Source organism: Haematobia irritans, chromosome 3, assembly GCF_050003625.1.
Source record: "Haematobia irritans isolate KBUSLIRL chromosome 3, ASM5000362v1, whole genome shotgun sequence".
Lineage (NCBI taxonomy): Eukaryota > Metazoa > Arthropoda > Insecta > Diptera > Muscidae > Haematobia > Haematobia irritans.
The window spans coordinates 62,461,941-62,480,701 of NC_134399.1; the positions used below are offsets into that span (position 1 = coordinate 62,461,941).

The 18,761-nt window shown below is 33.0% G+C and overlaps 1 protein-coding gene across 3 annotated transcripts in view; it reads right to left on the minus strand.

The window, feature by feature from the left end:
• The window catches only part of Nost (Nostrin), a 278,724-nt gene extending 261,731 nt beyond the window's left edge, over window positions 1-16,993 (minus strand). Inside the window, exons 1-2 of one of the 3 annotated variants that reach the window (XM_075302370.1) lie at window positions 16,635-16,993; window positions 4,902-5,075 (exon numbers count right to left, since the gene is read on the minus strand). In XM_075302370.1, coding sequence (XP_075158485.1) covers window positions 4,902-4,928 — 27 coding nt within the window. In that variant the 5' untranslated portion in view covers window positions 4,929-5,075; window positions 16,635-16,993. The remainder of the gene's footprint in view (window positions 1-4,901; window positions 5,076-16,634) is intronic. The other 2 variants (XM_075302371.1, XM_075302373.1) reach the window with 2 other exon arrangements.
• Window positions 16,994-18,761: the final 1,768 nt, after the last annotated feature.

Genomic DNA, 18,761 nt, shown 5'->3' on the forward strand with positions numbered 1-18,761 from the left:
TAGGGATCTATTAAGATATGATTAGATCTCAAAATTGGCCCCTTTCAATATAAAAAGATATACCCACATATGATGAGATAGAATTAGATATAAATGTATATAATTCCATATTTGACCAGATCTAACATCAGATCAAATTATATATAGGGATAGATATAATTATATCTAAGATATTAGATCTAGGCCAATATTGAGATCTGATCAGGTCTATTTCCATAGTAATTAGATATGATTGGATCTTACCATTTTTTCGGATCTACTTATATCTAATTATATCAAATTAAATCTCTCAATTTTTACTCGGGTAGAAATAAAAATTCGACGAAATTTTCTATAGAAATAAAATTTCGAAAAAATTTTCTATAGAAATCAAATTTCGACGAAATTTTCTATAGAAATAAAATTTCTATAGAAATAAAATGTTGACAAAATTTCTCTATATGAACAAAATTTTGACTAAATTTTTTATAGAAATAAAATTTCGACAAAAATTTCTATAGAAATAAAATTTCGACAAAATTTTCAATAGAAATAAAATTTCGACGAAATTTTCTATAGAAATAAAATTTTGACAAATTTTTCTATATAAATAAAATTTCGACGAAATTTTCTATAGAAACAAAAATTTGACAAAATTTTCTTTAGAAATAAAATGTCGACGAAATTTTTTATAGAAATAAAATTTCTATAGAAATGAAATTTTTACGAAATAAAATGTTGACGAAATTTTCTATAGAAATAAAATTTCGACGAAAATTTCTTTACAAATAAAATTTTGAAAAAATTCTATAGAAATAAAATTTCGACGAAATTTCTATAGACATAAAATTTCGGCAACATTTTTTATAGAAATAAAATTTCGACAAAATTTCTATAGACATAAAATTTTGACCAAATTTTCTATAGAAATAAAATTTTGACGAAATTTTCTATAGGAACAAAATTTTGACTAATTTTTTTATAGAAATAAAATTTCGACAAAAATTTCTATAGAAATAAAATTTCGACGAAATTTCTATATACATAAAATTTCGTCAAAATTTTTTATAGAAAAAAAATTTCGACAAAATTTCCATAGACATAAAATTTCGACCAAATTTCCTATAGAAATAAAATTTCGGCGAAATTTTCTATATAAATAAAATTTCGACGAAATTTTCTATATAAATAAAATTTTGACAACAAATTAATAAAATATCCTTAATCATGTTTCATTATACAATGAAAATTCTTTTTGGGTTCACAGACTTCATTTGTGTGTATACCTTATCTACGAAAACAATTAATTTTATTATCTAGACCATATTATTACTATTATGGATGGATAAAACTGTCTGATTTATTTTTATGGAGAAGCATTGACTTTAGCTGCTTATCTTGACACCCTTACAAATTGATATGTTTAGTCAGTAAGGAAAATATCGCGAATAATCTTTGCTAATATTATTAATATGATGACAACTGATAAATTTATATTACAACGTGGTATAATAGGCTATTGTCATTATCTTGAACTCTTTTAATGTGTATCATAGCTACTGGTGTCTATCTAGCCAGGTGTTGAGTGGTAAGGAGTGGAGCAAAACTGATAATGCCTAAAATATTTACAAATTAATGTGAGTAAGGCCAACAAATAAACAAATTTTGGTAAATTAGCAAATTAAATAAATTCAAAACCAAACACAAGAGATATCAAACAATGACAAAGAAATAAAAACAAATGCCTTCACAAAAGAATATATAATCCGAAAAACCGGCCCAAAAGTGAACGATATATCAATTCAAAAAAAAGAAACAACCATTGAAACTGTCCTGGAAAGTATGAAAAAATAACACGAACCACCCAAAGTAGCACAATGGGACAATACAGGGATATACAAACAGATAATTTCTCTTTGCTTGGAAACTAAGCAAGAAAATATCCATGAAGTTATATACACCCAGAGAAAGAATATGATCACCATGGTGACCATGGTCACCACCCAAAAATAACATTTTGCTCTTGAAACATGTTTGAGGTGATCATATTCCTTCTCTGCGTGTAGCAACGACTATCTGACAGAAGGTTTATTTGCCGCTGATTTTTTATACCCTTCACCACTACTGTGGTACAGGGTATAATAAGTTTGTGCATTTGTATGTAACGCCAAGAGGGAGTAATCATAGACCAACTTTTTAGTATACGGATCGGCTTAGAATTAAATTCTGAGTCGATTTAGCGATGTCCGTCTGCCTGTCTGTCCGTATGTCTGTCTGTTGATGTATTTTTGTGTGCAAAGTACAGCTCGCAGTTTTAGTCCGATTGTCCTAAAATTTGGTATAGGGTTCTGTTTCGGCTCAAAGACGGTCCCTATTGATTTCGGTTCAGATTTAGATATAGCTGCCATATATATTTTTCACCGATCTGGTCATAATTGGCGTGTATATCAACCGATCTTCCTCAAATTCCGTACATCCGAATATTTTATGAGTCTCGAAAAACTTGCAAAATATCAGCCAAATCGGTTCAGATTTAGATACAGCTCCCATTATAGCTTTCACCCGATTTACACTCATTTGCCCGCAGAGGCCAATTTTTTGCTCCGATTTAGTTGAAATTTTACATAGGGAGTAGAATTAGCATTGTAACTATGCGTGCCAAATTTGGTTGAGATCGGTTCAGATTTGGATATATCTCCCATATATAGCTTTCGCCCGATTTACACTCATATGACCACAGAGGCCAATTTTTAACTCCGATTTAGTTGAAATTTTGCACAAGGAGTACAATTGGCAGTATAGTCATGTGTGCCAAATTTGATTGAAATCGGTGCAGATTTATATATAGCTTCCATATATATGTTTTTCTGATTTCGACAAAAATGGTCAAAATACCAACAGTTTCCTTGTTAAATTGCCACTGCTTAGTCGAAAAGTTGTAAAAATGACTCTAATTTTCCTAAACTTCTAACACATATATATCGAGCGATAAATCATAAATAAACTTTTGCGAAGTTTCCTTAAAATTGCTTCAGATTTAAATGTTTCCCATATTTATACCCTTCACCACTACTGTTGTACAGTGTATAATAAGTTTGTGCATTTGTATGTAACGCCAAGAAATAGTGGTCATAGACCCATCTTTTAGTATACCGATCGGCTTAGAATTAAATCTGTGTCGATTTAGCGATGTCCGTCAGTCCGTCTGTCTGTCTGTCCGTCTGTATGTATATGTAATTTTGTGCACAAAGTACACCTCGCAATTGAAGTCCGATCGTCCTCAAATTTGGCATAGGGCCGTTTCTTTGGACAGAGACAATCGCTATTGGTTTTGGAAAAAATCGGTTCAGATTTAGATATAGCTGCCATATATATTTATCCCCGATTTGGTCATAGTTAGCGTATTTATCAACCGATTTTCTTGAAATACCGTACATCCTAATATTTTATGAATCTCGAAAATCATGCAAATTATCAGCCAAATCGGTTCTGATTTAGATATAGCTCCCATATATATCTTTCGTCCGATTTAGACTCATATGACCACAGAGGCCAAAGTTTACTACCGATCTTCGTGAAATTTGGCACAGAGGGTAGAATTAACATTCTACCAATGCTTGGTAAATTTGATTGAAATCGGTTCAAATTTAGATATAGCTCACATATATATCTTTCATCCGATTTGAACTTATATGGCCACAAAAGCCAGAGTTTTGCCGTGATTTGCTTCAAATTTTGCACAAGGGGTACGTTTAATAGTATCGTTAAGTGTGTCAAATTTTGTTAAAATCGGTTCAGATTTAGATATAGCTCACATATATATCTTTCGACCAATTTGGACTTATATGGTCTCAAAAGCCAGAGTTTTGCCCTGACTTACTTCAAATTTTGCACCAGCGGTACTTTTAACGATACTACTATATGTGCCAAATATGGTCAAAATCGATTCAGATTTAGATATAGCTCCCATATATATCTTTCGTCCGATTTGAACTTATATGGCCTCAAAATCCAGGGTTTTCCCGTGATTTGCTTCAAATTTCGCACAAAAAGTACGTTTAGTAGTGCAGTGGCGTTATTACTTTTATAGATAACACTTTATATTCTTTAATTCATAAAAAAACAAAGAAGCTTTGAATTTAATATACTTATGTACTAGGTTTTGTTTGTCATTAATTTTCCATAATTAAAATTTTTATAATAAAAACTATATAACGATAAATCTATATCGGATCCTACGCTTTTATAATATATAGTAAGAGATCTATATTTGTTGATATATCAAGAAACCCACATTGGCGATCCTGCCAGTCCAAGTTTGTGAAGTCCGTAATCGGATGAGGATTCGAAACAGCTATCTTTCCCTGATTTTTACAATATTTTTATCTTTCTATAACACCGTATATAAATCAGGAATTCATCATTAGATAACCCAATTATCTAATTTTGATAAATCACAACAAAAAACATTGTTTCGTTTAATTACAACAAAATGTAGGGTTTAACAAAAGCAAAAAAACATTGTTTCGTTTAATTACGACAAAATGTAGGGTTTAACAAAAAAAAATAATTTTTTATTAATTTGGTCTCACTGTGTGAGAGCACAACGGGCGGCGTTTTATACACATATTTTCTCTACGATACAATAAAGTAGTTCAAAATTAATCAGTCCTAATTAACAATTTTTATTAACTCATCCCATTGTGCGCCGTCGCAAATGGGAGCATTTTTTGTATGTACTTTTTCTAAGTCAAAATGGAATAGGAACTTTTGATATTTAGCCAGTAGTATGAAAATGGCGACAGATAATAAACACAAAATACGAGGTGTTTTTATGGGGCGGTGATATTAAAATAAATGAAAGACTAAATGGTGTTTTTGGCAAGGTGATGGTAGGTTAAATTTCAAATAGTATGACTTACCCAAGAATTATCACGAAATTGTGACATTGTTGTTGTTGTTGTTTTGAATATCAAACTCCAGTTGAATAATTCGTATGTTTTTTTCGCTAATCCAGAAATTAATCCCCAAATATTTGGACGATTTGGTTTTATTTGAAGCTAGACATTTATTCACTGCATTCGATAAAAAAACACCTGAAATTATTAATAAATAAAGGTGGGAACTAAATAAAAGTTCGTATAAATATTAACAGAAAACTTAAGAGTAATGATTAAAGTATGTCAGCTGTGACCATATACTATGGTTCCCTTCGCTATGATCAAGTAAAAGAGCTACACTCAAAAAATATTTACGTGGATCCAAAGATATTGACCTTCACTTAGGGGTTTGGTTATTGAATCTGAGCCAAAAATGCACCTTCTTTCAGGAAGCAATCCAACTTTAAATCGAGTTTCTATAATATTAAAACAAGTAAGGAAAGTCTAAAGTCGGGCGGGGCCGACTATATTATACCCTGTACCACTTTGTAAATCCACATTTTCGATACTAACATATATCATATCTGTCAAATGTGTTGGGTGCTATATATATAAAGGTTTTTGTCCCAAATACATACATTTAAATCTGACTCCATCTGAACAAAATTTATAATCTATAGACCTAAAATTTAAGTCGGCTAATGCCCGGGAATGGTACACTATATTAGTAAAAAATCAAGTAAGGAAAGTCTAAAGTCGGGCGGCGCCGACTATATTATACCCTGCACCACTTTGTAGATCTAAATTTTCGATACCATATCACATCCGTCAAATGTGTTGGGGGCTATATATAAAGGTTTGTCCCAAATACAACCTGTTCCACAGTGTGGCGCAGGGTATAAACATGGGAAACATTTAAATCTGAAGCAATTTTAAGGAAACTTCGCAAAAGTTTATTTATGATTTATCGCTCGATATATATGTATTAGAAGTTTAGGGAAATTGGAGTCATTTTTACAACTTTTCTACTAAGCAGTGGCGATTTTACAAGGAAAATGTTGGTATTTTGACCATTTTTGTCGAAATAAGAAAAACATATATATGGGAGCTATATCTAAATCTGAACCGATTTCAACCAAATTTGGCACGCATAGCTACAATGCTAATTCTACTCCCTGTGCAAAATTTCAACTAAATCGGAGTTAAAAATTGGCCTCTGTGGTCATATGAGTGTAAATCGGGCGAAAGCTATATATGGGAGATATATCTAAATCTGAACCGATTTCAACCAAATTTGGCACGCATAGCTACAATGCTAATACTACTCCCTGTGCAAAATTTCAACTAAATCGGAGCAAAAAAATGGCCTCTGTTGTCATATGAGTGTAAATCGGGCGAAAGCTATATATGGGAGCTATATAAATCGGAGCAAAAAAATGGCCTCTGTTGTCATATGAGTGTAAATCGGGCGAAAGCTATATATTGGAGCTATATCTAAATCTGAACCGATTTCAACCAAATTTGGCACATTTGACTACACTTCTAATTGTACTCCTAGTACAAAATTTCAACCAACTTGGGGTAAAACTCTGGCTTCTGGGACCGTATTAGTCCATATCGGGCGAAAGATATATATGGGAGCTATATCTAAATCTAAACCGATTTCTTCCAAAATCAATAGGTGGCGCAGGGTATAAAAATATGGGATACATATTAATCTGAACCAATTTTGAGGCAACTTCGCAAAAGTGTATTTATGATTTATCGGTCGATAGATATGTATTAGAAATAAATGAAAATTTGAGTCACTTTTACAAGTTTTCGACTTTTTTTATAAGGAAAATGTGGGCATTTTGGTCATTTTTGCCCAAATCAGAAAAGCATATATATGGAAGCTATATAGAAATCTGAACCGATTTCAACCAAATTTGACATGCATACTTAGTATTTTAATTCTACCCCCTGTGCATAATTTCACGTAAATCGGACTACAACTTTGAACTCTGTGGTCATATGACGGAAAATCGGGCGAAAGTTTTTTCAACTTTATGGGAGCTATATCTAAATCTGAACCGGTTTCAATAAAATTTAGCACACTTGACTGCACTACTAATTGTACTCCTAGTGCAAAATTTGAACCAAATTGGGCAAAAACTCTGTCTTCTGGGGCCAGAGTTCGTAAGATGTATATGAGAGCTATATCTCAATCTGAACCGATTTCGATCAAATTTGGCACATCTGACTATGGTACTTATTGTTCTCCTGGTGAAAAATTTCAAGCAAATCAGGGTAAAACTCTGGCTTCTGGGTCCATATAAGTGCATATCGGGCGAAAGATATATATGGGAGCTATACCTAAATCTGAACCGATTTCTTCCAAAATCAATAGGGTTCTATTCTGACCCAAATCAGGAACTTGTTTGGACTTAAACTGCGACCTAGACTTTGATCACAAAAATGTGTTCACAGACAGACGGACGGACGGAGAGACGGACATGGCTACACTGAAAAAATATTGTCGTGAGGTCAAAGATTTCATGTCTTTAAAATACGAATATAAATTTAGCTTAGCATAGAAGACGCATTTCTCTAAAATAAAGTTATTTTCCTTGTCCAAAAGTCGATAAACTTTTCAATGAAGTCATATTGTCCTTATAATTAAGTGATTTGACTTAAAAATGGGTATCTTAACATGAAAGAAAAAATTTATAGTCTTTAAATTTGTTGTCTTTTTGCATCTTGACTACAAAGCAAAAAATCGTTCAAATATAGGACATGTTTTTCAAAACTTTATTTTAAAGTAGTTTTTTACTTCAAACATAGCATAATTTCTACTGGAATTCGAGTCCTAATTTGGAAAATAAAGTTGCCGTTAACTCGTTTTTAAAGGACTTTGATAGCATATGAAGAAAAAAGGCTGAGAAAGCGAAAAATTAAAATTTGTTTCCTAGAAGTACACAAAACCTAAATTTAAAAGAGAATTGTGTCTTAAAAGTATCCTTACTTGTATTCTCAGCTTCTTTGGCTCGGAATCAATACCAAATTTTTTAAAGTAAAGACAAAATCTTTGGAACCGAGTATGCTCTTTTTTCAGTGCGGAATTGCTCATTTTCTTTTTGCGATATATTAACAACGCTATTTATGTTACGAACAAATAAATTTAACTTTAAAAGTACAAATTTTAATAAACACCTGAAAGAAAAAAGTTTTCTTACTTTCAAAACCTTGCACTCAAAAACAAGTTTACTTGGATCCAAAGATTTTTACCTTCTCTTAAGGGTTTTGTTATTGATTCCGAGCCATAGATACGGCTTCTTTAAATTAAAGAAATTTTTTAGTGACCTATCTGGCTTTAAATCTAGGACCAATAAAATTTAAATTAGGATACAGATCTCGTTTATCAAATTTTCATTCTCTTTTAGAGATTTATTAATAAAGGTTCTTACGTACAATCAAATGCCAGATTAAAAATTCAAATTATAACGGATACTTAAAAGTAAAAAATGTTTTCTTATTTCCAAAAAAAACTTTAAACCAAACACGATAAATCCTCAAAATAAGTCTTAGCTTATATTTGAAGCGTTTTTATCTTAAATCTAAAGTTTCAATATTTCAGTTAATTTAAGGGCAGTTTCTTTAAATCAAAAATGTGTTTCTTTACTTTAAGGAAAATTAGCCTTAGTTCAAAGACATGCGACTTTAACGGAGGGATGCAAATTTACAAAATTTGTGTTCTAAATTTAATGAAAAAAAATTGAAGCAAAGGTTATAAACTTTATTTTAATTAAAATATCATTATATTAAAGAAATTTGTCCTTAATATTTTATAAATTTCGCATCCTAAAATTTAGGTTGCGCAATCTTTAATATCACGTAAATAGTTTTTTCAGTGTGCCGATGGCAAGGTATTTTAAAACTTCTTAACTTTGTCTTCTAAATTGTAAGTTCGACCACATGGAGTCTATGTTAGACAAACAAACAGGCGTATTAAATACCTGTATAAGCCAATTCAGTTCTTGATCTGTTTTCGCTAATTATAGAGCTAAATTTCAACAGGATCGGATGAAATTTGTTCCTCCATGAGACCCACAAGTGAAATCTGCATCTCAAAGAAGCTCAGGAAATTAAATCTGGGAATCAGTTTATTTGAGAGCTATATATAATTATGGATCGATATGAATCAATTTTCGATGGTTGATAGAGGGCATATACTAATACCACGACCAAATTTTAATCGAATCGCATGAAACCCCCATAACCATCGGTTTAAATAGTTATGGGGGTAAATTCCCATCCTCAATTAGAGATATTATACAGAGAGCCCTCCGGATGACTGAGAAATGGGCAAAGAAGAATGGTCTAGGGGAAAACCCTGCAAAGACGGCAGTGTTTAGACCTATAGTGTTATATGGTGTTGAAGTCTGGTGGCCGGTACTTCAGCAGCCAAATAGGCTACTGCAACAACGGCTGTACGGCTGCGCTGTGGTCGTTCGGTCCTCAAAATAATGCCAGATGTGCAAAACGCGATGGATTACAATCTGGCGAAACCTCTTCTCGACAAAAAGTTTGAAACTCCCAACAGTGATGGGTCCAATTTGATGGACACGTGGGTTTCAGAGTACATTCTAAAGACCTAGAACTTTGAATAGCAAACAGGTTACCTAATCACCGTAGTGTTCCACCTTAGTAAAATCCTTAGACTCTAACTCGAAAACGGCCATCGACTGCCGCAAACCTCTCAACGAGATGCCTGAGCAGTACAATATTCACCCAATATGGGTGCTTGCACTGAAAAAAAAGCATACTCGGATCCAAAGATTTTGTCTTTACTTTAAAAAATTTGGTATTGATTCCGAGCCAAAGAAGCTGAGAATACAAGTAAGGATACTTTTAAGACACAATTCCCTTTTAAATTCAGGTTTTGTGTACTTGCTTCTAGGAAGCAAATTTTAATTTTTCGCTTTCTCAGCTTTTATTTCTTCATATGCTATCAAAGTCCTTTAAAAACGAGTTAACGGCAACTTTATTTTCCAAATTAGGACTCGACTTCCAGTAGAAATTATGCTATGTTTGAAGTAAAAAACTTCGTTAAAATAAAGTTTTGAAAAACATGTCCTATATTTGAACGATTTTTTGCTTTGTAGTCAAGATGCAAAAAGACAACAAATTTAAAGACAATTTCATTAAATTTAAAGAATTTTTCTGAATTATTAAAGTCAAGTTGACCTTAGTCTATAAATTTTTTCTTTCATGTTAAGATACCCATTTTTAAGTCAAATCACTTAATTATAAGGACAATACAACTTCATTGAAAAGTTTATCGACTTTTGGACAAGGAAAATAACTTTATTTTATAGAAATGCGTCTTCTATGCTAAGCAAAATTTGTATTCGTATTTTAAAGACATGAAATCTTTGACCTCACGACAATGTTTTTTTCAGCGTGGTCACAAGAACATACCAGGGAACATTGAAGAGGATAAGTTAGCAAGGCTAGGAACTACCTTAAATATTCCAGGGGAACTATAATCTGTTGGATAGGCCTCTGGCAACCTGCAAGCTCATACTGCGGTAGAAGGCTGTTATGATGGCGAATGTCCGATGGGGGAATTGCAACGATTGCAACGACACTAAGCATATATGGTACCATCTAAACTTAAACCGCATACTAGATATGCTAGTGTTCTCAAGACTCCAGATATCATTCCTGATATCTGCTATAACGGGTCGCCGCCTAATAGGCGCGTTTGCAAAAACTATTGGCGTGACTACTGTATGAGCTGTCATGATGCGGAAGAAACGGAATCAATTAAACACCTGTTGTGTGAGTGTCCTGCATTGTAAGGCGTAAGGGAATTTTAGGGGCATATAGCTTTAGATTACTGGCGGACCTGGAAAACGTTAACTTAAGCAGACTGCTAAGGTTTTTGGAACAATCAGGTCGGTTCAACAAAAGGAAATAATCGCATAATAGTCTAAGTGAGCGTGAATAAAATCGGGCTGTCACTGTAACCTAATCTAACCTAACCTATTGGGGTTATACCGAAATGTGGTCCAATATGGGCCATTTGTAATAAATAACATCCGACCTACATCAATAACAACTACTTGTGTTATTGATGACAGTTCAATTCTGAATTTCACCACGACCCAGAATATATATACTTTGTGAGGTCTGAGACCATTATTTGGATTTGTTATGAAAATTATTTTCATTGTGAAAGGACTTGTAATTTGACTTAAAATAGCAATTCAATAAAATTTTTGCATTTCATTATTTTATCTCTTATAAAATTAATAAACATGTGTTTCTGTATGCTCACCGGTAGGAACGATAAAATCGAATATTTAAATATTCAGTTTTTTTTTTGTGTACATTTCCGCAACACCACGATCGCCATAAAATAGTCATGATGAAACTAATACTTATTGTTTTTTATATGTCTGTATAGAAAATATGTTTCAATAAATCCACAAGCATATATTTGACAAACTTTTTTGCATATTTTAAAACTATTAGCAATGGGGCATATGCAAATGAGATATCAATTAAGTTTCGGAATAATGTCAGGTTCAAGTTCAACACTGTGTTATGGAAACAATCAAAAAGTTAGTTCAATGTATTGCGGATCTTCGCATCAGTTTCGGATCTTCACATCAGTTTTCTTTATTGCTCACAATACTGTTCTCATTTATTATTTCAGTATTTCCCATTTATTTGCCCCAAAATTAAGAAAAAACTTCCAGGCTTAATTGCCCAAATTGTGGGTTCCCCTTTTTCATGTTTTTTTTTATACAAAATTAACGATTAATTAAATTCGTCTAAAAAAGGCTTTCTATACCTAATCACCCCTATTCAAAAAAATTAATTAAACCTTACTCATACTTTCTCATACAAAAGTCTTAATAATTTATTTTGAATATGGGCATAAAAATAGTATCCCAACTTTGACGATCAACTGTTTTTTTTTTTTTTTTGAAACAAAGAAATTTCCAAAATATTGTGTTTCATATACTAAAATTTTGGTTTTTTTTCAGTGTAGGTATTAACAAGTATTTGTCATTAAAATTAAACAATTATATTACCAGCATGCATTACTTCCCATTCTAAGTATTAACGATTACATCACTCAAATGAGTCACATGCACCACAATGTGTTATTTATTTTTTCACAAATATCTCAAGCAATATTTCTGGAAATAATTAGAGAAAATCTTTCTCTTGTCACCTAATCTTAATTCATGTTCATTACTATCTAAATGCATACAAAAATATTGAAGATCCACAGACACCTCATATCAAATGAATCCATTAACATAGGCGGCAAAAGATAAATAAACTATTATTATTATTGCTGTTGAAATATACGAATTTCAGAGATAAGGTGACCATTCTATTTAGGTTCATTATCTTAGTTGGAAGTTAACACAACTTCATACACCCAAAACTTAATTAATCAAAAGGAAATTAGTTGTAGGCACTTTCACACCTGTTAAAAAAGAAAATTATCACATAAGTCATAGAGTGTTGATTGGGTGCATCTTTCGTAGAATAGAAAAAAATTTTAAATACACTCAAACATCCCCAAAAAAGGTTTTTGATTTCGAGTGTAATTCACTTTGGATTTAGTGCAGTATCCGAATTTATTTCGCTGCAAGTAGAGGATGCTGGTGAGGAATATGGGAAGTCCGAAACAATCGCCCATCCAACCATCTTGCAGTCTAAATGACTTTGACATCTTGAAGTCTAAATGTAATCGGGTTAAAAATTGTTTAATTAAAACAAAACTTCGAATGTGAGTTTTGGTTAGCGTATTTCTGTGATACAAAGTATTTTGCTTGACTCAACACGTCTTTTTCAATAAAGACGTGTTGTCCTTATGGTCTTCAAAACTTTAATATTAATGAAATCGTCTTTAAATTCCATGATTTTTTGTAATTTCACCATAAAGCTAAAACGTATTCCAAAATAGGAAGTGTATCTTAAGACTTCATTTTAAAGACGCTTCTTCCTTGAAATTTGGCATAATTTATACTGGATCGCGACTCTGAACTTGAAAACGTAAAGTGTTTTTATCCCTTAAATACACAAGAACATCGGTTCCCCCCAAAAAAAAATATATATAATATGCACAATGGTAAACAGAACATCTGCAGAGCACATTTTTTCAATTTTTTTTTTTTTTTGCAAAAATAGAGGTTGTATCCCAGCAAACAAAAATTGGAAGTTCTTCCAAAGGCACAACTTTAAAAGCACTTCCAGAAGATGAACTCCCAAGGAAGTTCTTTTAATTCAATTTTTTATATCTTGGTTTTTTCATACTTTTAATGGGTAATTTTAACTGTTTTTCAAATAGGTTCAAATAGGTTAAAAACAGAGTAAAAATTCATAAATTGGTACACCCATAGAAAAAATCATGAACGGCGTGGTCATTTCAAAACGATCCGTTCATGAAAGTGAATCAACACACATGTGTTGTCAAACTGAGAACATATGGGGTCAATCTGACAACGTTAAAATGACACCATACGTTGTCAAAACAACAACCAGCGTTCATGATCTGAAAACGTAATGGTTACGTATCTAAAAATAAATTTAAAAAAAGATTTCCGCTACCGTGACTCGAACATGTGTCGTCTGCACCATACGCGTTAACAGTCGCCTTAGCACATTGCACCACCGGCGGGATCGGTTTATATGGGGGCTATATATGATTAAGTATCATATACTACCACCAGGGGTTCAAAGGGTTTCAAAGCTTCTCTAAGTGGTTTCACTCCAATGTGGAACGCCGTTGGAACTCGGCTATAAAAAGGAGGTCCCTTGTCATTGAGCTTAACATGGAATCGGGCAGCACTCAGTGATAAGAGAGAAGTTCACCAATGTGGTATTACAATGGACTGAATAGTCTAAGTGAGCCTGATACATCGGGCTGCTACCTAACCTGACCTAACCACCACGTACCAAATTTCAACCAGATCGGATGAATTTTACTTTCTCCAAATTTGGGGATCGGTTTATATGGGGGCTATATAACATATAAGTATGGACTCATATGAACCAATTCCTGCATGGTTGTTGGATACCATATACTAATATCACGTACCAAATTTCAACCGAATCGGATGAATTTTACTCTTCCAAGGGGCTCCGGAGGTCAAATCTGGGGATTGGTTTATATTGGGCTTATATATAATTATGGACCGATTTCGACCAATTTTTGCATGAGTGTTTGAGGCCATATATTAACACAACGTACCAAATTTCAACTGAATCAGATGAATTTTGGTCTTCCAAGAGGCTCCGGAGGTCAAATCTGGTGATCGGTTTATATGGGGGCTATATATAATTATCGACCGATGTGGACCAATTTTTGCATGGTTGTTAGAGACTAACACCATGTACCAAATTTCAGATGGATCGGATGAAATTTGCTTCTCTTAGAGGCTCCGTAGGTCAAATCGGGGGATCGGTATATATGGGGCTATATATAATTATGGACCGATGTGGACCAATTTTTGCATGGTTGTTAGAGACCATATACTAACGCCATGTACCAAATTTCAGATGGATCGGATGAAATTTGCTCCTCTTAGAGGACCCGCAAACCAAATTTGGGGGTCCGTTTATATGGGGGCTATATATAATTATGGACCGATGTGGACCAATTTTTGCGTGGTTGTTAGAGACCATATACTAACACCATGTACCAAATTTCAGCCGGATTGGATGAAATTTGCTTCTCTTAGAGCAATCGCAAGCCAAATTTGGGGGTCCGTTTATATGGGGGCGTAAAAGTGGTCCGATATGGTCCATTTGCAATACCATCCGATCTACATCAATAACAACTACTTGTGCCATGTTTCAAGTCGATAGCTTGTTTCGTTCGGAAGTTAGCGTGATTTCAACAGACGGACGGACGGACATGCTCAGATCGACTCAGAATTTCACCACGACCCAGAATATATATACTTTATGGGGTCTTAGAGCAATATTTCGATGTGTTACAAACGGAATGACAAAGTTAATATACCCCCATCCTATGGTGGAGGGTATAACAATTAATTAAAAGAAAGTTAATAATTTTTGCTTTAAGTAATGTTCTCTTTAAATGACATGAATCTTTGAAATTTTCGTCCATCCATTAAAGTCGCATATCTATGGAGTAAGAAAAATTTCCTTAAAGTAAAGAAAACATTTTTGAATTAAAGAAGTTATCTTTAAATTTGCTGAGTTATTGATGATTTTTTCTTAAATGAAGGAAACATTTTTTGCTTTGAAATGCCTGTTATAATTTGTATTTTTAAACTGACATTTAATTAATTAAATTAAATTAATTCTTAGTGCAATTCTGCACTTCGTTTTTGGGAATCAATACCAAAATCGTTACACTCAAAAAAAAAGTGAACTCTCTATTTCACTAAAGCCAATTTAACTTTATTTCATGGAATTATTATGTTTAGAGAAAGTTTTCTTTACTCTAATAATTTTTTGCGTACGTTAGTTAAATTAACTAAACCCTAGGAAAAAAATATACTCAAATGAAGCATAAAGATTAACTAAATTTGTGTCTTCCACAAAATAGTTCAGAATTTCTTTAAATTTGTAAATTTTACCAAAAAATGCGTCCATCATGAACTTCGTATGTCACTAAAGACATTCTTGCAATTTTGAACTCCAAGTTTTTCCTTCAAAGTACAAAATTTTCTTTAACAAGTGAAAGAACTTAATTATGTCTAATAAATTTTCTTGAATTTGTCGAAAAATATGTACTTATTTTTACGACATCGGCGTGATGCCAACGTTTGTAATACTGTTTAGTTAAAATTTTCTACAAATATTCAAAATTTTCTAAAATTAACCGAAAGTTTTCTTCTTGGTGGGTTCACTGTTTTTTCAGTGTAGTGTAAAAGTCTTTAAACATGGAATTTTTTTTTTTTTTTTAGTGTACCATTATTATGTTTCCTTAAGTTTGTTTTTGTTTTAGTTAGGACAAGTTTTTTGACCTTCCAAGGTTGTTTACAGCACATGTGAGAATTGTACATTTCATACCGTTAAATTTGAATTAACCTAAAATTACTAAATCAACAAATGAAAATGTTGAAGTACATTCACATATGAATCTGAGTTCGAGGTATATAATAATAACTACCCTCGTCGGAAATAGAAAATATAAAGAAGCCTTTTTTTAAATCAAAATTGGTTTTCAGTTGAAAAAAATTACTGAAGCGTTCGTTTAATGCACTAACACTAACACAAAGTTTTCCAATTCACCACAACGATCAAAACACAAAATCGGAAAAAGCCAGTACAGAGAGGTGGCAAACAATGACTGATGCTTCAGTTTAAATTACACTCATTTATTGTTGTTGTTTTGGGCTTTAGCGGTCTTTTTTTAAGTATATACAACTTTTTGTTTTGTTGTTGTTGTCTATTTTCCTTTGTTTTTTTTTTAATCCACAATAATTAACTTTAATTAAATTGTAAAGAAATGAAGTATGTATTGAAAAATATTTAGTTTGCTGTTTGTTTTTGTTTTTGTTGTTTAGCCATAACAATTCACCATCACCATATGGTGGGAGGCAGAAAGGGTGTTGTGTGTCCATACATATGTGGACAGGGTGAAAACATAATAAAACCGCTAACACTAAAATGATTACTAAAACATATTACAGCACTTTTAACAGCAAATATAAACACTGAACTAGTACGTAAACAAACTAATATAATAAATTATGTAATTTAAAACTTTTTTAAACAAACAAACACACACACCTTTTTGCTTTTCGATAAATATCAAATGGGGATTTACTTTTGCAAATAATTCACAATGTTATTTTTTACGTTTCGTTGTCACAATTTACGAATTTTTGTCGTTACTAATTAGCGCTACAATATTATTGGTGATCAGGTGATTTTAAGATTTTTTATTTATTTATCTATATTTATTTCATTTATTTTTCTAATTATTTCGAAATCACTATAATGCAATTATATTTATACTTTTATTGCTTTTTACACAAACAACAAAACACAATACATATTAACAAGCATTAATTTTTCACACTCGTGGTTATTTAGCTTCTTTAGACAAATGATCGTCGTTTTAAAACCTCTCGTAACCGTCCGCGCGCGAAACCTCACCGTATTTACTGAATGAAATCTCGTCGTTAACTGTTAAAAACGACTTTAACTAAGCGGCAAACATTCGAAGTTCGAAAACATAAAGTTAGCCCGCCGATGCTCTTCCCCACCCTTCGACCCCAACACGGCATGGTAAACAAAGCGTAGACGAAAATGGATAGAAAAGCGAATGGATGAAAAACAATAACAAAGTGTTGCCATATTTGACAGACAAATTGTCCGTCCTTCTTGGTCAACATTTGTTAGTGTTACCACGCATTCAATAAACCTATGGGGGTTTGCTTCCGTTGTTACTATTGCTTAATTTTACCGCCCAGCAAAAAAATTGTAAGTTCTTCCCAAGATAAGAATGCTCTTGCAGAAATATGCTTATCTTTCACTTCACTACACTCAGACAAAAGTTACCCCAGCTGAGAAAATGTACATTAATTTTAGAAAAAAGTAACTAAGTTGTATTACTACCACAAATACAACAAAAGTAAGTAAATATTTTTCGACAAATTCTAGAAAACTTTTTCACGTGTTAAAGAAAATTCTTAATTTAAAGGAAAAAATTGGAGTTCGAAATTGTAAATATGTCTTTCGCACCATAAGAAGTAGAGGTGTGCGCGTGAGTGATAATTCACGCATACTCACGTACGATATTGTTTGGTAGGACTCACGCACACTCACCAAAATGAAAATTTGTACTCACGCACGAAATGCCGTGATAACGCACGATAATTGTCGTGACTCACGAATAATTTTATGACTAATTTACCGACTCACGCGTGAGTCACGAATGGATGAAAAACAATAACAAAGTGCTGCCATATTTGACAGACAAATTGTTCGCCCTTCTTGGTCAACACTTGTTAGTGTTACCATGCATTCGATAAACCTATGCGGGTTTAGGTGGGAGCCACCGTGGTGCAATGGTTAGCATGCCCGCCTTGCACACACAAGGTCGTGGGTTCGATTCCTGCTACGACCGAACACCAAAAAGTTTTTCAGCGGTGGATTATCCCACCTCAGTAATGCTGGTGACATTTCTGAGGGTTTCAAAGCTTCTCTAAGTGGTTTCACTGGAATGTGGAACGCCGTTCGGACTCGGCTATAAAAAGGAGGTCCCTTGTCATTGAGCTTAACATGGAATCGGGCAGCACTCAGTGATAAGAGAGAAGTTCACCACTGTGGTATCACAATGGACTGAATAGTCTAAGTGAGCCTGATACATCGGGCGGCCACATAACCTAACCATGGGGGTTTGCTTCCGTTGTTACTATTTTACCACCCAGCAAAAAAATGTTATGTTCTTCCCAAGATAAGAATGGTCTTGCAGAAATATGCTTATACTTTCACTTAACTACACTCAAACAAAAGTTACCCCAGCTGAGAAAATCTACATTAATTTTAGAAAAATTTAACTAAGTTGTATTACTAACACCAATATAACAAAAGTAAGTAAATATTTTTCGACAAATTCAAATTTTTCACGTGTTAAAGAAAAATTGGAGTTCGAAATTGTAAATATGTCTTTAGCGCCATAAGAAGTAGAGATGTGCGCGTGAGTGATATTTCACGCACACTCACGTACGATATTGTTTGGTAAGACTCACGTACACTCACGAAAAGAAAATTTGTACTCACGCACGAAATGTCGTAAAAATTGTAGTGACTCACGAATAATTTTATGACTAATTTACTTTAGGGACGTGTTTGAAAACATGAGCATGATTAAAACCGGGAGCGTTATTAAATTCTTCACTCCCGAAGTAC